Source organism: Babylonia areolata, chromosome 18, assembly GCF_041734735.1.
Source record: "Babylonia areolata isolate BAREFJ2019XMU chromosome 18, ASM4173473v1, whole genome shotgun sequence".
NCBI lineage: Eukaryota > Metazoa > Mollusca > Gastropoda > Neogastropoda > Buccinidae > Babylonia > Babylonia areolata.
The window spans coordinates 31,908,171-31,923,218 of NC_134893.1; the positions used below are offsets into that span (position 1 = coordinate 31,908,171).

The 15,048-nt window shown below is 40.7% G+C and overlaps 1 protein-coding gene across 1 annotated transcript in view; it reads right to left on the reverse strand.

Annotated features, from left to right (window-relative positions):
• Window positions 1-691: 691 nt before the first annotated feature.
• The window catches only part of LOC143292665 (protein transport protein Sec24C-like), a 31,547-nt gene continuing 17,190 nt past the window's right edge, over window positions 692-15,048 (reverse strand). The window contains exons 17-24 of the mRNA XM_076603166.1: window positions 14,634-14,779; window positions 13,537-13,675; window positions 12,231-12,425; window positions 11,786-11,889; window positions 8,540-8,627; window positions 6,996-7,099; window positions 5,985-6,074; window positions 692-3,803 (exon numbers count right to left, since the gene is read on the reverse strand). Coding sequence (XP_076459281.1) covers window positions 3,663-3,803; window positions 5,985-6,074; window positions 6,996-7,099; window positions 8,540-8,627; window positions 11,786-11,889; window positions 12,231-12,425; window positions 13,537-13,675; window positions 14,634-14,779 — 1,007 coding nt within the window. The 3' untranslated portion in view covers window positions 692-3,662. The remainder of the gene's footprint in view (window positions 3,804-5,984; window positions 6,075-6,995; window positions 7,100-8,539; window positions 8,628-11,785; window positions 11,890-12,230; window positions 12,426-13,536; window positions 13,676-14,633; window positions 14,780-15,048) is intronic.

Below are 15,048 nucleotides of genomic sequence, written 5' to 3' on the forward strand. Positions count from 1 at the left end.
AGTGATCTGGTCTCCTTCACCACATGGGCACGGAGAGGACTGCATAACATGGAAGCATTTGTGAATGTGGCCGTTATATCTGTTGTGTCCTGTCTAGGTGTTCTGTCAGGTCTGGAGAGTCAGTGGTAGCTGTCTTGGAGCTGGGCTGGTTCAAAGTGATATCCAGTCATGGTCTTCATCTATATAAACATTCCTAAGAGCCCTTGTCATCTGAAAGATTTGATGAATATGATCACATCCCTCCATCTGCAACTGTAATTTGTATATACTCCCACTTAACAATAAGCATATCAGGTCTCTAGCACCAAACAACTTACCGCCTTACTGAAAAAGCACACATAAAAAGGCAGAAAAATAGCAAGTAGACATTTTTCGGACAGATGAGATATACTTTCATCTTTGAACTCCGGATTTTGATACCAGTGTGCAAAATAGATCAAATAATAAGTGTGCACAGATGAAATGTCAATTTGTTAATTTTCTTTTCATAAAAAGTGCTACCAAAACAATAATTACTGTTAACTCCACTCTTGCATGTGTTTGTGTGTGTATACCTCTATACTTTTTTTCCAACAGAGTTGAAATTCTAAAAAAAGCAATTGAGAAATAGCTCCACCCATACTATTTGCATGTAAACACAACACACACAGTACCACTTTCATACTCAGACAAACTCTTCACTGCAGGAAAATCCAGTGGTTTTGTCATCAGGGTTACTTTATTGCAAAGCAAATCAGTCATCACAAATCTGCATGAAACAGTGCTGAAAATGCTTCTCATGTTCTGCCTCTCTAAACTTCTGGGAAGCTAGGTGGTGAAAAGTCTGAGGCAGCTCCTTCACTTGCCCAGATACCCTGCATTTCATCACTTCAATCTTTTGTGTGATTGTACTCAGAACTCTTACCATTCTGCCTGTTCAGTAGCACACTTTAGAGTCATTTTCTTATTATTATGTACAGTTTATATACAGAACCTGACAGATGCATGCAAAATGAACCAGACAATTGGTTACAATATGACTCATGTACCAATTAACATCACACCTAACACTACCAATCAAGTTACAATACACATAATCAGAGACAGCAGTAAAAATATCACGGTTCCACGCTACACAAACATATCAAAGAAAGATGACTGACCGAGTTTTCTTTTAATAGTGCTAAACTAAGTGTGCTTTATTTTCTCTCAATTATTCAAAATCATCAGCATGAATAATACAACAGAACAGAACTTGCACAAAGCCGAAATGTGAATTCTAAAAGTTTGGGTTTTTTTAACTGAAAGCTAGTCATTATTAAGATGGCAAGTTACATGCGTAACAATTTCTTCCACAATGTATATTCCTTGCACCATACAGCACATGGAGTACTTAAATATGGTAGGAATTTTTGTTACCTTTGTAATAACGAAATTGTGACAGGCAAATGCTGAGTAAAAAAAAAAAGATCTATGCCATATCTTTGGTGATGAAAACAGCTGAATCACCCCACAAATCACAAAATAACATGCTTACAAAAAAAACTTATGTTCCAGTATAACTGCTCTTGTCCATATGAAACCAAAGATCAGCATGACAAGATGGTATTTTAGAATACCTGACCCAAAGTGGTTCTTATTCAGCAAATCTGACACTGAAATGTCAAAATGTTCAAATGTCACATATTTTTGTTTTCATTTATTTATTTATTTTTTTGAAGGAAGGTATGAGGTGTGGTTCTGGGTAACAGATGTTCTCAGAAGAATTCTCCTTTACAAAACAAAAACAAGCAAGCAAACACACTCCACGACAGCAACTTTCACATTTCACAGACCAAAGGCAAGGATTACAGTCACACATTTCTCTGTATGTAGCATTTGCAGCAATCCTGTGCACAACAAACATACCTAAAGTCTCTGACCTTTAAAAAACATCTTGTGCACAGAAGAATTTCACATCAAGATATGAAACGAGACCATTAGGCAGAGAAAAAGTCTTGAGTAATTATCAACATATGTAACTGATGAAGAAAGATATTCCATCAATATCTCGTAAAACGAATAACATTTGATCCATAATAATGATGATCTCACTGAAGCCATTAACACAAGAGCAGACAAAATTAAGGGCAGAAGTGATGATAAAAATGTGCATAATATTGCAACAAAAAAATAATGCTTTTGGACAGACAGTTGCATTTGGACTAACAATTGTTGTTATATGTCTTGTTAGAAACTTAGCTGGTACTGCAAAACAGATGCAAGAGTTTGACAGATACCTCCACACATCAACACAAGCAACTGTGTGTGTGTGTGTGTGTGTGTGTGTGTGTGTGTAACACTGTGTGTGTGCAACTGAAGTGAGGAGAACAGGGGTGTGGTGAGGGGTTTGGGGCATACATCCGTGTGTGAAAGTGAGTTGTTCTCTGTGCATGTATGTGTATATGTATGACTGTCTGTGTGTGTGTGAGACAGCGTGTGGGCGAATGCCAATTTGGATGGTCATTTGTCCAAATGTGTTCCAGTGTCAAAACAGTTGTCAAAGGCAGAAGCACAAGACAGACCTACAGGCTTGGCAAAACTGATTCCCCATTTCACCACACACTAATATTTCTAAACATTAAGCCTTCCTAATAAAAGGCAGAATCATTCTTACATACAGAATCTACACAGAATAAAACACACTGCTTCATATCACTGACAATGGTTCTTTTACCAAAACCCCACCACATTTAATATTTAAAATAAAATTATCAAACACATTTGGAAATCTGAAAAAAAAAGGAAAGGATAAGAAGCAAAAGAGAAAGATACAGGACGGCATAAAAAGAACAAAACACAGCAACACATTTTCTCAAATCTCTCTCTTGAAGAGATTTGAGAAATATCTAAATGTTTATACCAACAAACGAAAAAAACCTTCCAGATGGAGATCTGTCTGCATTAAATATACTTACAGTTTCACAGGCCGTCCCCAATGTTCATACAATGAAGCAAAAAAAAAAAAAAGAAAAAAGCAAAATCTGAAACTTCTTTTACACTGGTGATCTAATAATTCCCTTTCCATCATTTTTTCACTCTTCTCAAGACAGTGTCTTTATGCAGACCAGAATGATTTTATACAGTGAAATCTTCTTCGCTGTTGAAAACCTACCAATAAAGCCAGTCAACTAGATATGGCAATATATGCGCCACTGACTTTTTTCTCAACGTCTGGTAGTCGATATCACTTTATAAGGCAGCTGTGAACAATTTTAAGGTCTTAAAAACCATGGATTACATTTTACCCAGCTTTCTTTCCGTCCATGCAGAGCAAGCGATATCCAGTTTCAGTAAACTGATGTCTCCAAACTGTACAGCTCCTAGACACAACTAAGTCTCTTCATCTGTAAAATGACAAGCAGAATACACAATCCAGCACCCCTTACTTGTCTTTGCTTGAACTGGCAAAGTTATCACATCTGCATGTGCTTTTGCTTGCACTTAAAAATTAAAAATTTATTGAAAACAAAAAACAACAAAAATATAAAAACAAAAATTTTCTCTGGTAGATAAAAAAAAAAAGAAAAAAAAAAGCCAAAACATTTTACTTGCTACAAAAGAGAAAGACTAAAAAACAAAGAAAAAATAAAATAAAGGGGGGAATAACACAGCCAAGGGGAGCGTCATGTTCACCGCAGAGACTAGTTGAGTATATTCCTGATTTCTTTGTGTATGTGGCAGAGGAAGTCCACGTAGGAGGAGCTGCCATTCATGCCTTTGTCCTCCACCAGGAAGTGGTTGAACCAGGGCTCCAGCTTGTCTCGCTGGCGCACAATTGTCAGCTGGAAATCGCACACACACACTTTCATGAACGCTTACTGATCAGCACACTGGGTCATGCTGCTGGTTAGGCATCTGCCTAAGAGATGTGGTGCTGCATATATGGATTTGTCTGACTGCAGCGATGCCGCCATGAGAAACTGAAATTGGACTGAAACTACTGATTAACCACACTTATCTTCCACCCACATGTAAGTAAGAGTGGCCATGGATGTGTGCACACACACACAATGGTGAAAACAAATACAAAATACACACAAATGCACAATGAGTATGACAACTGTGCTAAAATGCTGTGTCAAATATACACCATCAGCCATTCCACTGACATACTGTATCAAATACACACCACTAACCATTCCCAAACACAGAGTGCAAACAAATACAAAGAATCTTTCTACTCCAGCTTAAAATTGCAAGACCTGTGGGATTTATCTATCATTTACAGACATGGTTTCTGACGATGCATCAGCAGTGTTATAATAAAACACTGTATCTTCTGAGAGGTTTGGTCTACAGTAAATGACAACAGCACGCTGCCAATGCATCATTCTGTTCCAGTGAGTGGATGCATCCCTTGTGCCAACAGTCTTCTTGAAAACTCAACACATTATTACTTTTCAAGTATGCTAATGGCTCTGATGTTTCCTCCACAAAAGTGTTTTCTGTGTACACTTACGTGATTTTTTTTTTATTACATTTCCCATGTCTCCATGTGGGTTGCAGTATCAATGCATTTTTTCATGTGTGTGCGTGTGCATGCGTGCGTGTGTGTGTGCATGCATGCGTGCGTGCATGCGTGTTTGTGAGTGTGTGTGTGTTTGTAAGCGTGTGTGTGTGTGCCAAGGAAGCAGCATCGAACAATTCAGTTTCAATCAATATTCCTATTTCTGTTTCTGAAGCCTGTACTATTCTTTCAACATATATCTGGAGTTTCAGACAGAAACAGTTCTTAGAAAATTCAAATAAGAAGCTCTGGTGGGATCTCTCTCTTCCAGTAAGAAAAGGCACTACCCCCCCAGGATCAATTTCCACAAGAAACTTGACACACAGGCTAAGAACTAATGCATGGTTATGCAGATTTTTGAAACCGTCACCACTATGTATTTGTGGTAAGACCCTTGACATCCCATATTTTTTGCTTGAATGTCCAGATACACATTTACATTTCAAACTCCTTCATGATATGATTACATCCTTTAATCTTTCATTCGCCATGTCCAGCATTTTTCACCCTAGCAAAGAAAATGGTTGGTCTCTGACAAAAACCACAGTTGACCTATCAAAAACCATCCAATCCAGTTGGTTGGTTTTTCTAATTTGTTTCATCCTTTTTTTTTATTTGTATTTTATTTTATATATATATATATATATATATATATATGTGTGTGTGTGTGTGTGCTGCAGAGTTTCCAATCTGTTTTATTTAATCCAAAGTAGTGTTTCATTTTGGGTGATAGCATCAGATTTACTTGTTCCCATTATTCTAATCAGTGGAACTGTTCGACTCTAACATGTAATATGTCGTCTTGATTACATTACGAAACCTTAATTTAATGAGAAAGAGTGAGAGACAGTGTGAGTGTGAGTGTGTGTGTGAGTGAGTGGGTAGGGGAATGAGGTGGGGGTATTTGAATGGGCGTTTGTGTGCATGCATGGATGTATGTAGGGAGAGAGTGGGGGATACACGTATGTGAGTATGTGTGTGTGTTAGAATATTTTTGGGGGGATACACGTATGTGAGTATGTGTGCGTGTCAGAATATTTTTTGAGATAATATTAATGAAATTTTGTAAATTGATTTGTTAAATACGTTCTTTTTAAATTCATATCTTCCTTTTTTTTTCTTCTCAAATTAGAATTTCTTTGTGTTGCTCAGTTAATATTTACTGAAATGGTTGCAAAAATGTCAGTACAACAAACAGTTAATCTGACAATAAATGGTTTCAGTCAGTCAGTGTGTGTGTGTGTGTGTTTGTGTGCATCTGTGGTGTGTAAATTAAAACTGCAATTCATATCAGTCAAAAGGTCTTTGTTTCAGAACTGTAGAATGTTTCAAACCCTGCACATTTCTCTCTCTCTCTTCATCTCTCTCTCTCTCAAACACACACACACACAAACACATATATATGCATACACACACACACACAAATATTACATTCAATAACCAAAATGTCTTGTACCTTGAGGTAGCGAGCTCGTTCCTGCCGAATGGTGTCAACTATGTCTCGAAGCTTTCGTGATGCACTGTTGTCCAGATCCATCAGCTGGACCTATCGCATCACACCAAAAACGATTATTACTGTACACACACACACATCAAAGCATTTCCCAACAGTTCCTCCATCACAACGTCATGAAATAAAGCCACACACTATACATGGTAACTGTCCTCAATACACATCAAAGCATTTTCGAAAGCTCCTCTGTCACAAACATTCCCATGGAATATAAACCTCACACTATTCATGATAAACATCCCCTGTAAACATCAAAGCATTTCAGTACATTTCCTTTGTCACAAACATTCTCATTGAATAAAGTCTCATACTACACACGGTAACCATCCACAAGAATCCTCAAGGATTCTTAGTGCAATGATATGAAAAAACAAAACAAAAAAAGACAACATATCATTCAGCTCCACTGAATAATGACCAATGTGGAAGCTGTTTCCAATCTATGCTGAGAATCTAGAACCATCAATCTAAATTCATCAACTAATGATCCTGAAGAATCAATCAATATGCAGAACCATGTGACAATTCTGAACTACATACCAATCATTCCATCATATTCAATTACTCCTGACAATCTTCAACTATCAATACACTGATCAAGTTCTATACCTCCAAACAATACTGAACTGTCAAACTTATTGACAATATTTAGTTCCTCCTGATGATCTTCAACTTTCAATCAGAGAAGCAATCAAGTTCAATCACTCCTGACAATCTTGAACTATCAATCAATCAATCAGATATATGTTCATTCACTACTAATGATCTTGAGCCACTTATCAACCAAGAAGTCACACTGTTTATTGTTCCAGCCAATAACTGATGAGTCACATTGTTAAAAGTTCCAGCAAATCAGTTTTGGAGCCAACTAGAGAGCTACAAAACACTCTGAAACCTTCAACTCAAGACAGAGTCACTGAGTAAAATTACACAAGCAGATAAAAGCAAAGTTACCTTGTCAATGTCGACCTGAGCTGCGCTTGCCACACCAAACATCTGCTGGATCAGCTCTGGGTCTACCATGTGCCCTATCCACAGGAACATGGACACGCCGTTCTCTGCACACATGTATCAGGAATCAGAACTTTGAACTAAAAAGGAAATTTTCTATCTAAAAACATTTAAATAACATACTTACCATGACCCAACAAGTGCAGACTCCGGCAGGGGTCTGACATTTCTAAAAATATTTTTGGTCAAGGATTAAGATTTTAGGCATGACCTGTTCTTCCAGTCTGTCCTTGCTACATACATGTGCACACACACACACACACAAACTCACACACACACACACACACACATGCACTCACAAAACACACACAGATGCTGACCAGCAACATGGATCAACAGGCAACAATAACAATAGCAGAACTAGTCAACTTAATACTCTATTGAAAAAACAACCCTATTCAGGAAACAATTAAAAATCTTTGATCAATGAAGAGCAGGACTTTGTTGTATATAATATTCAAAAACTGCAAACCTAAAAATAAATTGAAAATCTGTCTAAAGCTGCCAAATTCAAATGGGAGTACAGGGATGCAAACTAGGAAGCAAAAGATAAAAAGCAACAAAAAAGGGGGCAAAAAAAGAAAAGAAAACAGATACCCAGGGTGGATGGGAAAACCTACAGGCAATGAAAAAAAGGCAACCAGAGAGAATATAACAAATAATCAAACCTACATGAATCAAAACATTACTGCATCTTCACACAATATTCCACATGCAAAAGGATGGCATGCCTGTGTGCAAGTATGTGACATGAAAATTTTTTAGATCACAAAAGACAAGAGAAAAAGAGACGTTTTGCAGATGGTTGTGAAGTTAAAAAGTGGCAAATTTGCATGATCAAATATAAAAAACAAAACAGAAATTATAAAATGAAGATAACCAAATCCAATTACATATTTGTATACGGGAAGCTAATTGTGTATGTATGTCTTTGTGTGAATAGGATTACAATATAAACAATGCATTTGCAAGAAAAAATGTAATATGAACATCATGTTGGAGCTGAATTTTATTATATTCAGAAGTGTACCTCATCATCTGACATCTACTAGAAATTATTACCTCATAAATATTTGTCTCCCTGACCACTGTCTTTGATTTGCATGCAGCCTGTTTTTTTCAGCTAAACCAGTAATATATATAAAAAAAAAAAATTTGCAAGACTGTTTACCATACTTTAAAATCTGATCAATGAAGGGATCTTATTTGAGGTCAAAATTCTGTTAAGTCCAGTCTAAAATATCTGGGTGCACAGGAACATAGCACTTTGAAACATGTGTTGTGGTGTTCTGTGTTGTGTGTGTGTGTGTGTGTGTGTGTGTGTGTGTGTGCGTGTGTGTGAGAGAAACTGTAAGTGAGAACAAATGAGTGTGTGTGTGTGTGTGTGTGTGTGTGTGTGTTTGTGTGTACCTGTGTGTGTACCAGTTTACTGTGAGCACACACATGCTTGTTTTAAACTCTAAGGGGAACAAAGACTGGGTACATACCCAGGAGATAGACACCGTTGTCCTGCAGTCTCTCAATGGAGCAGCGGATTGCACTTGGTAATTCACTTGACTCAAAGTCTGTGTCATGCTGTGAAATAATATCCATCTATTACTGACTAGATAAACAAACACAAACAACAACAGACTCAAAGTCTGTGTCATGCTGTGAAATAATTTCCATCCATTACTGACTGGATAAACAAACAATAACAAAACAAAAAAAGGAATGCAGATATACCAGTTGTCTCTAAGGCACATTTCTTTTCCATCAATGGTGAGAAGCATAATGGGAGAAAGTTCTAAATCAAGACACAAACAGGTCTCATTTAAACCCTCATTTAATCACAACAAGAGCGTAAATCAAAACATTAATACACACATACAAATCTTCTTCTTCTTCTTCCATATACACCCACGGTCAACATTTTGACATTATTGGCAATTAGGGAGTGCGCAGGGGGAAAAAAAAAAAAAAAAAAAAAAAAAAAGAGGGGGGGGGGGGGTGGGGTGTCTAGTGTAGACCTGACACCTTTGAAGAAAAGGTGTCAAGGCTGGGGGACAGGACGGCGTCTGCTGGCAGGCTGTTCCAGTCCCTGACTGTACGGGGGAAAAAGGCCATGTTGTGGTATTCATTCTTGGCAGGGATCCTCTTTAGCTGTTTGCTGTGACTTCTTCTGGAGCGGGTCACAGCGGGGGCCAGCAGCGTACGCACGCCAGTTCACTGATGATTTTATACATCATGTTGAGGCGAGCTGTGCATCGGCGTTGTTCCAGGGGGGCCAATCCAACTCATGCAGCATCTGATCTACACTGGCAGTATTTCTGTGGCGGTTGAGAACAAAGTGGGCTGCGCGTCGTTGGACCTTCTCCAGAGCGTCACAGTCATTTTTTTCGTGGGGGTCCCAGATGCAGGCTGAGTATTCCAGCACTGGGTGGATCAGAGCTTTATATGCCATTTGTTTGATGCGCTTGGAGCTGATTTTTAGGTTTCCCCGGAGAAAACCCATTGTTCGGTTTGCCTTATTGGTAATGCTGGTGATGTGCTGGTCCCATCGCCCATCACTCTGAATTGTGACCCCAAGGTACTTGGTGGAGGAGACATTATCCAGCTGTTGGCCATGGAGTGTGTAGAGCACTTCTGGTGTCGGCTTCCGGCTTCGTTGTACAGTCAGGACGCTGCACTTGATAGGGTGAAACTCCATGTCCCACTGTGTCTCCCACTCACTCAGGGCATCAAGGTCCTCCTGCAGTTTCTTGTAGTCAGTATTTGACTTGGTGGGGCGGTCAATGGCAGTGTCATCTGCAATGAGTCTGGCGTTGGATGAGACGTGGCTTGGTAGGTCGTTTATGTAGGCCAGGAACAGGCACGGGCCCAGGACTGAGCCCTGGGGAACCCCAGACTTCACCTGGACAAACTCGGACCTGCTTCCCTCCACGACCACAGCCTGCCTCCTGTCTCGTAGGAAGCTGGAGATCCATCGATTTGCGTCCCCCCTAACACCATAGTGGTCAAGTTTATGGATCAGTAGGCTGTGATTCACCTTGTCAAAGGCTTTAGCGAAATCCAGCACTACAATGTCAGACGGTATGCCTTTGTCCAGGTTTGATGTTAGCTGGTCTGACAGCTCAAGCAGTTGTGTCTCGCAGGAATGTTTCTTGCGGAAGCCATGCTGGTGTGGAGTCAAGATGTTTGAGGACTCTAGATGCTCCATCACGTTGCTAACAATCACATGCTCTAGAATCTTGCACGCAACGCTTGTAAGGGAGACTGGCTGGTAGTTACTTGGTTTGTAGTGCTCTCCCTTCTTATACACCGGTGTGACATGTGCAGTGCGCCAATCATCAGGGACACAGCCAGTGGATAATGAATGCTGGAAGATGCACGCGAGGATTGGAGCCACCTCACTGGCCAAGGTCTTCAGTATACGTGGGGAGATGTTGTCTGGGCCTGCTGCTTTCGCCGGGTTCAGGTTTGACAGCAGCTTCTCAACTCCTGGTGGTGTGATACTGAAGTCTGGCATAGTGGGGAAATCCTCCCGACTGCCCGGCATGCTACATTTTTCATGGACTTCTGTCGGATTGTAGTCTTTGCCTTCGCTGAATGCTGTGAAGAACTGGTTGTTTAGGGCCTCAGCCTTGGCCTTCGAGTCCGTGACGAGGCCGCCTTGGACCTTCAGGGGGGGAACACCTGACTGCGATGTACGCTGATGTTTGATGTATGTCCAGAACCGCTTCGTGCATGGTGTTCTGTCCTGCTCTTCTTCCTGTGGGGTGAACAATCGGTTGACGTAATCCCAGTAAGCTTGTCTCAGTTTCTCTTCTCTTCTCTCTCTTCTCAGTCGCCTTACTTCTGCCTTTAGCTCCTCAGTTCCATGCTTTTTCATTTTCTGGTACTCTCTGTCCCTTTTCCGTAGGAGGTGTCTCACTTTTGTGGTGATCCATGGGTAGGAGTCAGTTTTCTTGGGAGTCTTATGGAGAATGCTGTGTGTGATACTGCTCTGGATGGTGGTCTTGAATTTTGTCCACAAATCTGCGGAGGTCGAGTCATTCGAGGCCACTGCGTCTATCTCATTCTGTCGCTCCACCATCTCTTTCTTCATGCTGGACCAGTCCGCTTTGTTGTACAGGGGGATGGGGCACGACCTACAGTTGGATAGGGAGACCTTGGTGTTGTACTCCACATACACAATCTCATGGTCCGAAAGGCCAGGCAGTATCTCTACACGGGGGATCAGGTCCAGGCAGTTTGTCATGACGAGGTCAAGGGTGTTTTCTAACCTGGTGGGTTCGAGGACGACTTGCTCAAGGTCAGTGTCATGGAGCAAGTTTAGGAACTTGCGATGTAGTTCAGGATAGGAGCATGATGGCTTGAGGGTCAAAGTGGACCAATCCCATCCGGGAAAGTTCAGGTCTCCTGCTATGATCCAACACTCGCCCTCTCAGACATTCACACCACACGCACATTCACACAAACATACACACTACCCAACATTTCAATGGAATATAATGATGGACTGACTTAGGAGGGGGTTGGGGGGCTGAGGAGAGGGGGGGGGGGGGGGGGCGTGTGAAGGGGGGTGGACGGACAGGTAGAAGGGTCTAGCATATTTTTTAAATTCCACAAAAATTCATCCAGGACGAGCTCTCAAATTGGTGAGAAAAAACATAAATAACTTTAGTTTTTCTTCTTCTTTTTTTTATTGTTTTAAAAACTGAAATCTTCAGACAGAAAATATTATGACTTACAAAAGGCAGAAGCCTGGGATAGAAGAAAACATTTGTAGACTGGACATCCATTGCATTGATCAAATGCATCAGGTAACTGCGGTCATCAGTCGAGATCTCGGAACCTGCACATGGGAAAGAACACATCAGGGGAAGAAAGAAAGAAAGAACACAACAGAAAAAAAATAAGGAAAAAACATTTTCATGATTTTGTCAATAAGTAACAGAAGGGGTTGGTGGGGGGGGGGGGGGAATCTTGTCTGTCATACAGCTTTTAAGCTTCCCCCTGCCCCTCTCACCTGCAGACTTTACTCACATTTCTTCCCCTTCACTCCTGTATGACTGGCAGAGGGAATGTCCACACACTGTGAACACAATTCTGTCCAGAGGGGAAAAATTATGGCTATTGCCCACCCTCCCCCCACACACACATACACAAAGACACACACCATATAAGATTCCTTACCTCCCTGAATGCCATCACTCTTGATGATACAGTTGGAATACAGGGGCAACAGCTTCATACACTCTGGCAAGATGAGCTGTCCAGCCGAGGATGGGTTGGCACAGTTCTTTCTGTAGCAGGCCAGGATCTGAGACACTTCATTCATGATGTGCTCACGCACATGCTTGGGGTTGTGGTTCAGGGTGTGGCGCACGGCTGGAAAAAGCAGAGAAATAAAATCACACTTTATCTTGTAGTCTACGGGAGGAAGGCGGCAAAATGGTTAAGATGCTTATCTGCCAATACAGTGTCCGTACAAGTCTCAGTTCCAATCCCCATCTCACCCTTTCTCCCAAGTTTGACTGGAAAATAAAACCAAGCATCTAGCCATTTGGATGAGACAATAAACCAAGGTTTTGTGTGCAGTGCACACTTGGCACACTGGAAAAGATACCATGGCAATATAAGTGTTGTCCTCTTGCAAACTCCTGTAGAAGATACTCACCATGACTCTGATATGTACACATATATACATGCACTCTTAAGGCCTGACCAGCAGATTACATCGCTGGTCAGGCATCTGCCCAGGAAACTGAAGCTTGTAGTCTACGGATTATTCTGAAGTCGTAAACACATGCAGGTCTTTCTTATGAAACCTTTCTTTCTTAATCTGTGTTTTGTCCAACTGCTTCTACTGGGAAGGCGTTGTGAGGAGATGAAGTTGACAATCTGCAGCAAGACAGGAGGCCTGTAGTAGCGTCACAAAATAATACTCTGCATTTTGACAAACACACAACTGTGCCAACATGTTGATTTCAACATTGATTTCACAGGTGTTTTTGCAGTTAGCGATTACATTCAGCAGAATTTTCAGCAGGTTTTACTTGGTGTTACTCCCAACCTGTAAGGATAGGTGGTTGTTTCTTTAATTCTGAACATAAGGAGTACCAAATATGGTCCTCTGGCCTGTCACCCAGCGACACTGATGCAGCTGAGACTTCAGTTTATTCACAGCCTAACCAACCCCTTATTTTTTTGGCTTGTGGGCTGGCTACACTGATGCAGCTATGACTTCAGTTCACTAGCAGCACAACCAAACCCCAAGTCTTTTTTTTTTTTGGGGGGGGGGGGGGTCTAGTGGCCAGGTGACAATGATGCAGCTGTGACTTCACTTCACTCACAGCCTCACCAACTCCAAACTTTCCTGAACCATTTGTGCTGATGGTGTGAAACCACTGAAACATACAAGTAAGTTCAACTTTTTATTCCCAATATCATTTTCTTTGTAGTTAACCACACAGTGCGCCCAACAGTCAGTCAGTCTCACCTTGTTTAGCAAAGAAGTTGATGAGAGTGTCCAGCTCACAAGAGCGGAAGAGGTCAGCCATCTGAGTGCAGCAGTTGAAGGCCTGGTTGATGACCCTTAACCTCCTCTGTCCTCCGACACTGGTGTACAGCACTGCAACCTGTCCACAGCACTCCTCTTTACACAACACCCTCACAACATGCACGTCTACAAACTTTCAATACACATTACACATTTAAGGAGGCACTGTGTCAGAATCGTTTACATGTTCGACTTCAGGTAGTGTTAACCAGTGATCAGGGTTTGAAGCTCACATGATATGGTATCCTTGGGAAACGCACCTGTAAAAGGACCCATAGCAACAACAACAACAAATAATAATACCTTGCAAAATTACATAATGAATTCTGCAATTGGAAACCATATATATATACAAACAGGGTGAAAAAACAAAAACAAAAAAACATGGGTATTGCTGCTATCTCATAACACCACACCCTGGGTAGTGAAACCAAAACTGTTCATGAAAGAAATCTGTAAATAATTAGAAAAAAAAATTATCACAAAACAACACAAGATATTCTTTCAGTGAGTCAGTGACTTCAATAATTACTAGCTGCAGACTGGGATTTTTCTTTCTTTCTTTCTCTCTCTATAAAAAAAGGGGAGAACAACAACAACAACAAATGTCCCCTTGATGTGGAGCCAAGTGGCAGTGCGTCTGTCCAGGATGTGAGGAAATCTGACTGCACAGGATCCATTCCTACACTCACCAGTTTTTTCTCAACCTCCATTAGACACTGAGTGGTGGTCTGGAAACTAGTCATTTGCAAGAGATGATAAACTGAGGTCCCATGTCCACCATGCATGCACTTGGCATACATTAAAAAACCCCATTGCAACAAAGGGTTGTCCCTGAAAAAATTCTGCAGAAAAATTCACTCTAATTAACTCTTGTATGTGTGCGCATGATTAAGCCTGACTGAATGATACAGAAAACAAATAAGCTCAAAAGGCAACTGTCAGTCAGCTCTACCCAGATAGGCAGCCTGTAGTTTGGTCTCTGACCGACAATACAAACTATACGAGTATAAATAATAATTATGATAATAAAGTACCTGAACATAGGCGCCTTCAGCTTCAGAGAGTTTATCGTCATGTTTGATCTCTACGGCGATAGTCTGCTCAGAGTCCATAGCAGCCAACTCCACATCCGTGGTGTTGGACATGTAGAAGTTGCCAAAGAAATCCACTGGCCTGATTCCTGGTCAACATCAAGGTAATGATAACAATTATAATAGATTTTATTTATATTGCACTTTTCCCTCACAACCAGAAAGCTCAAAACACATTACAATAAGACATTAAAATGAACACAGTACAGTCAGAAATGTTAAACTGATAAAAATTGAATGATACATGAAATTAACAAAGTCATGGAGGAGAATTAACAAATAATAGCAAGGTACAGTGCAGTTTACCTTTTTTGATTCCAAGACTGTATTCATGATGCTGTTAAATAGGTTTGGGAAA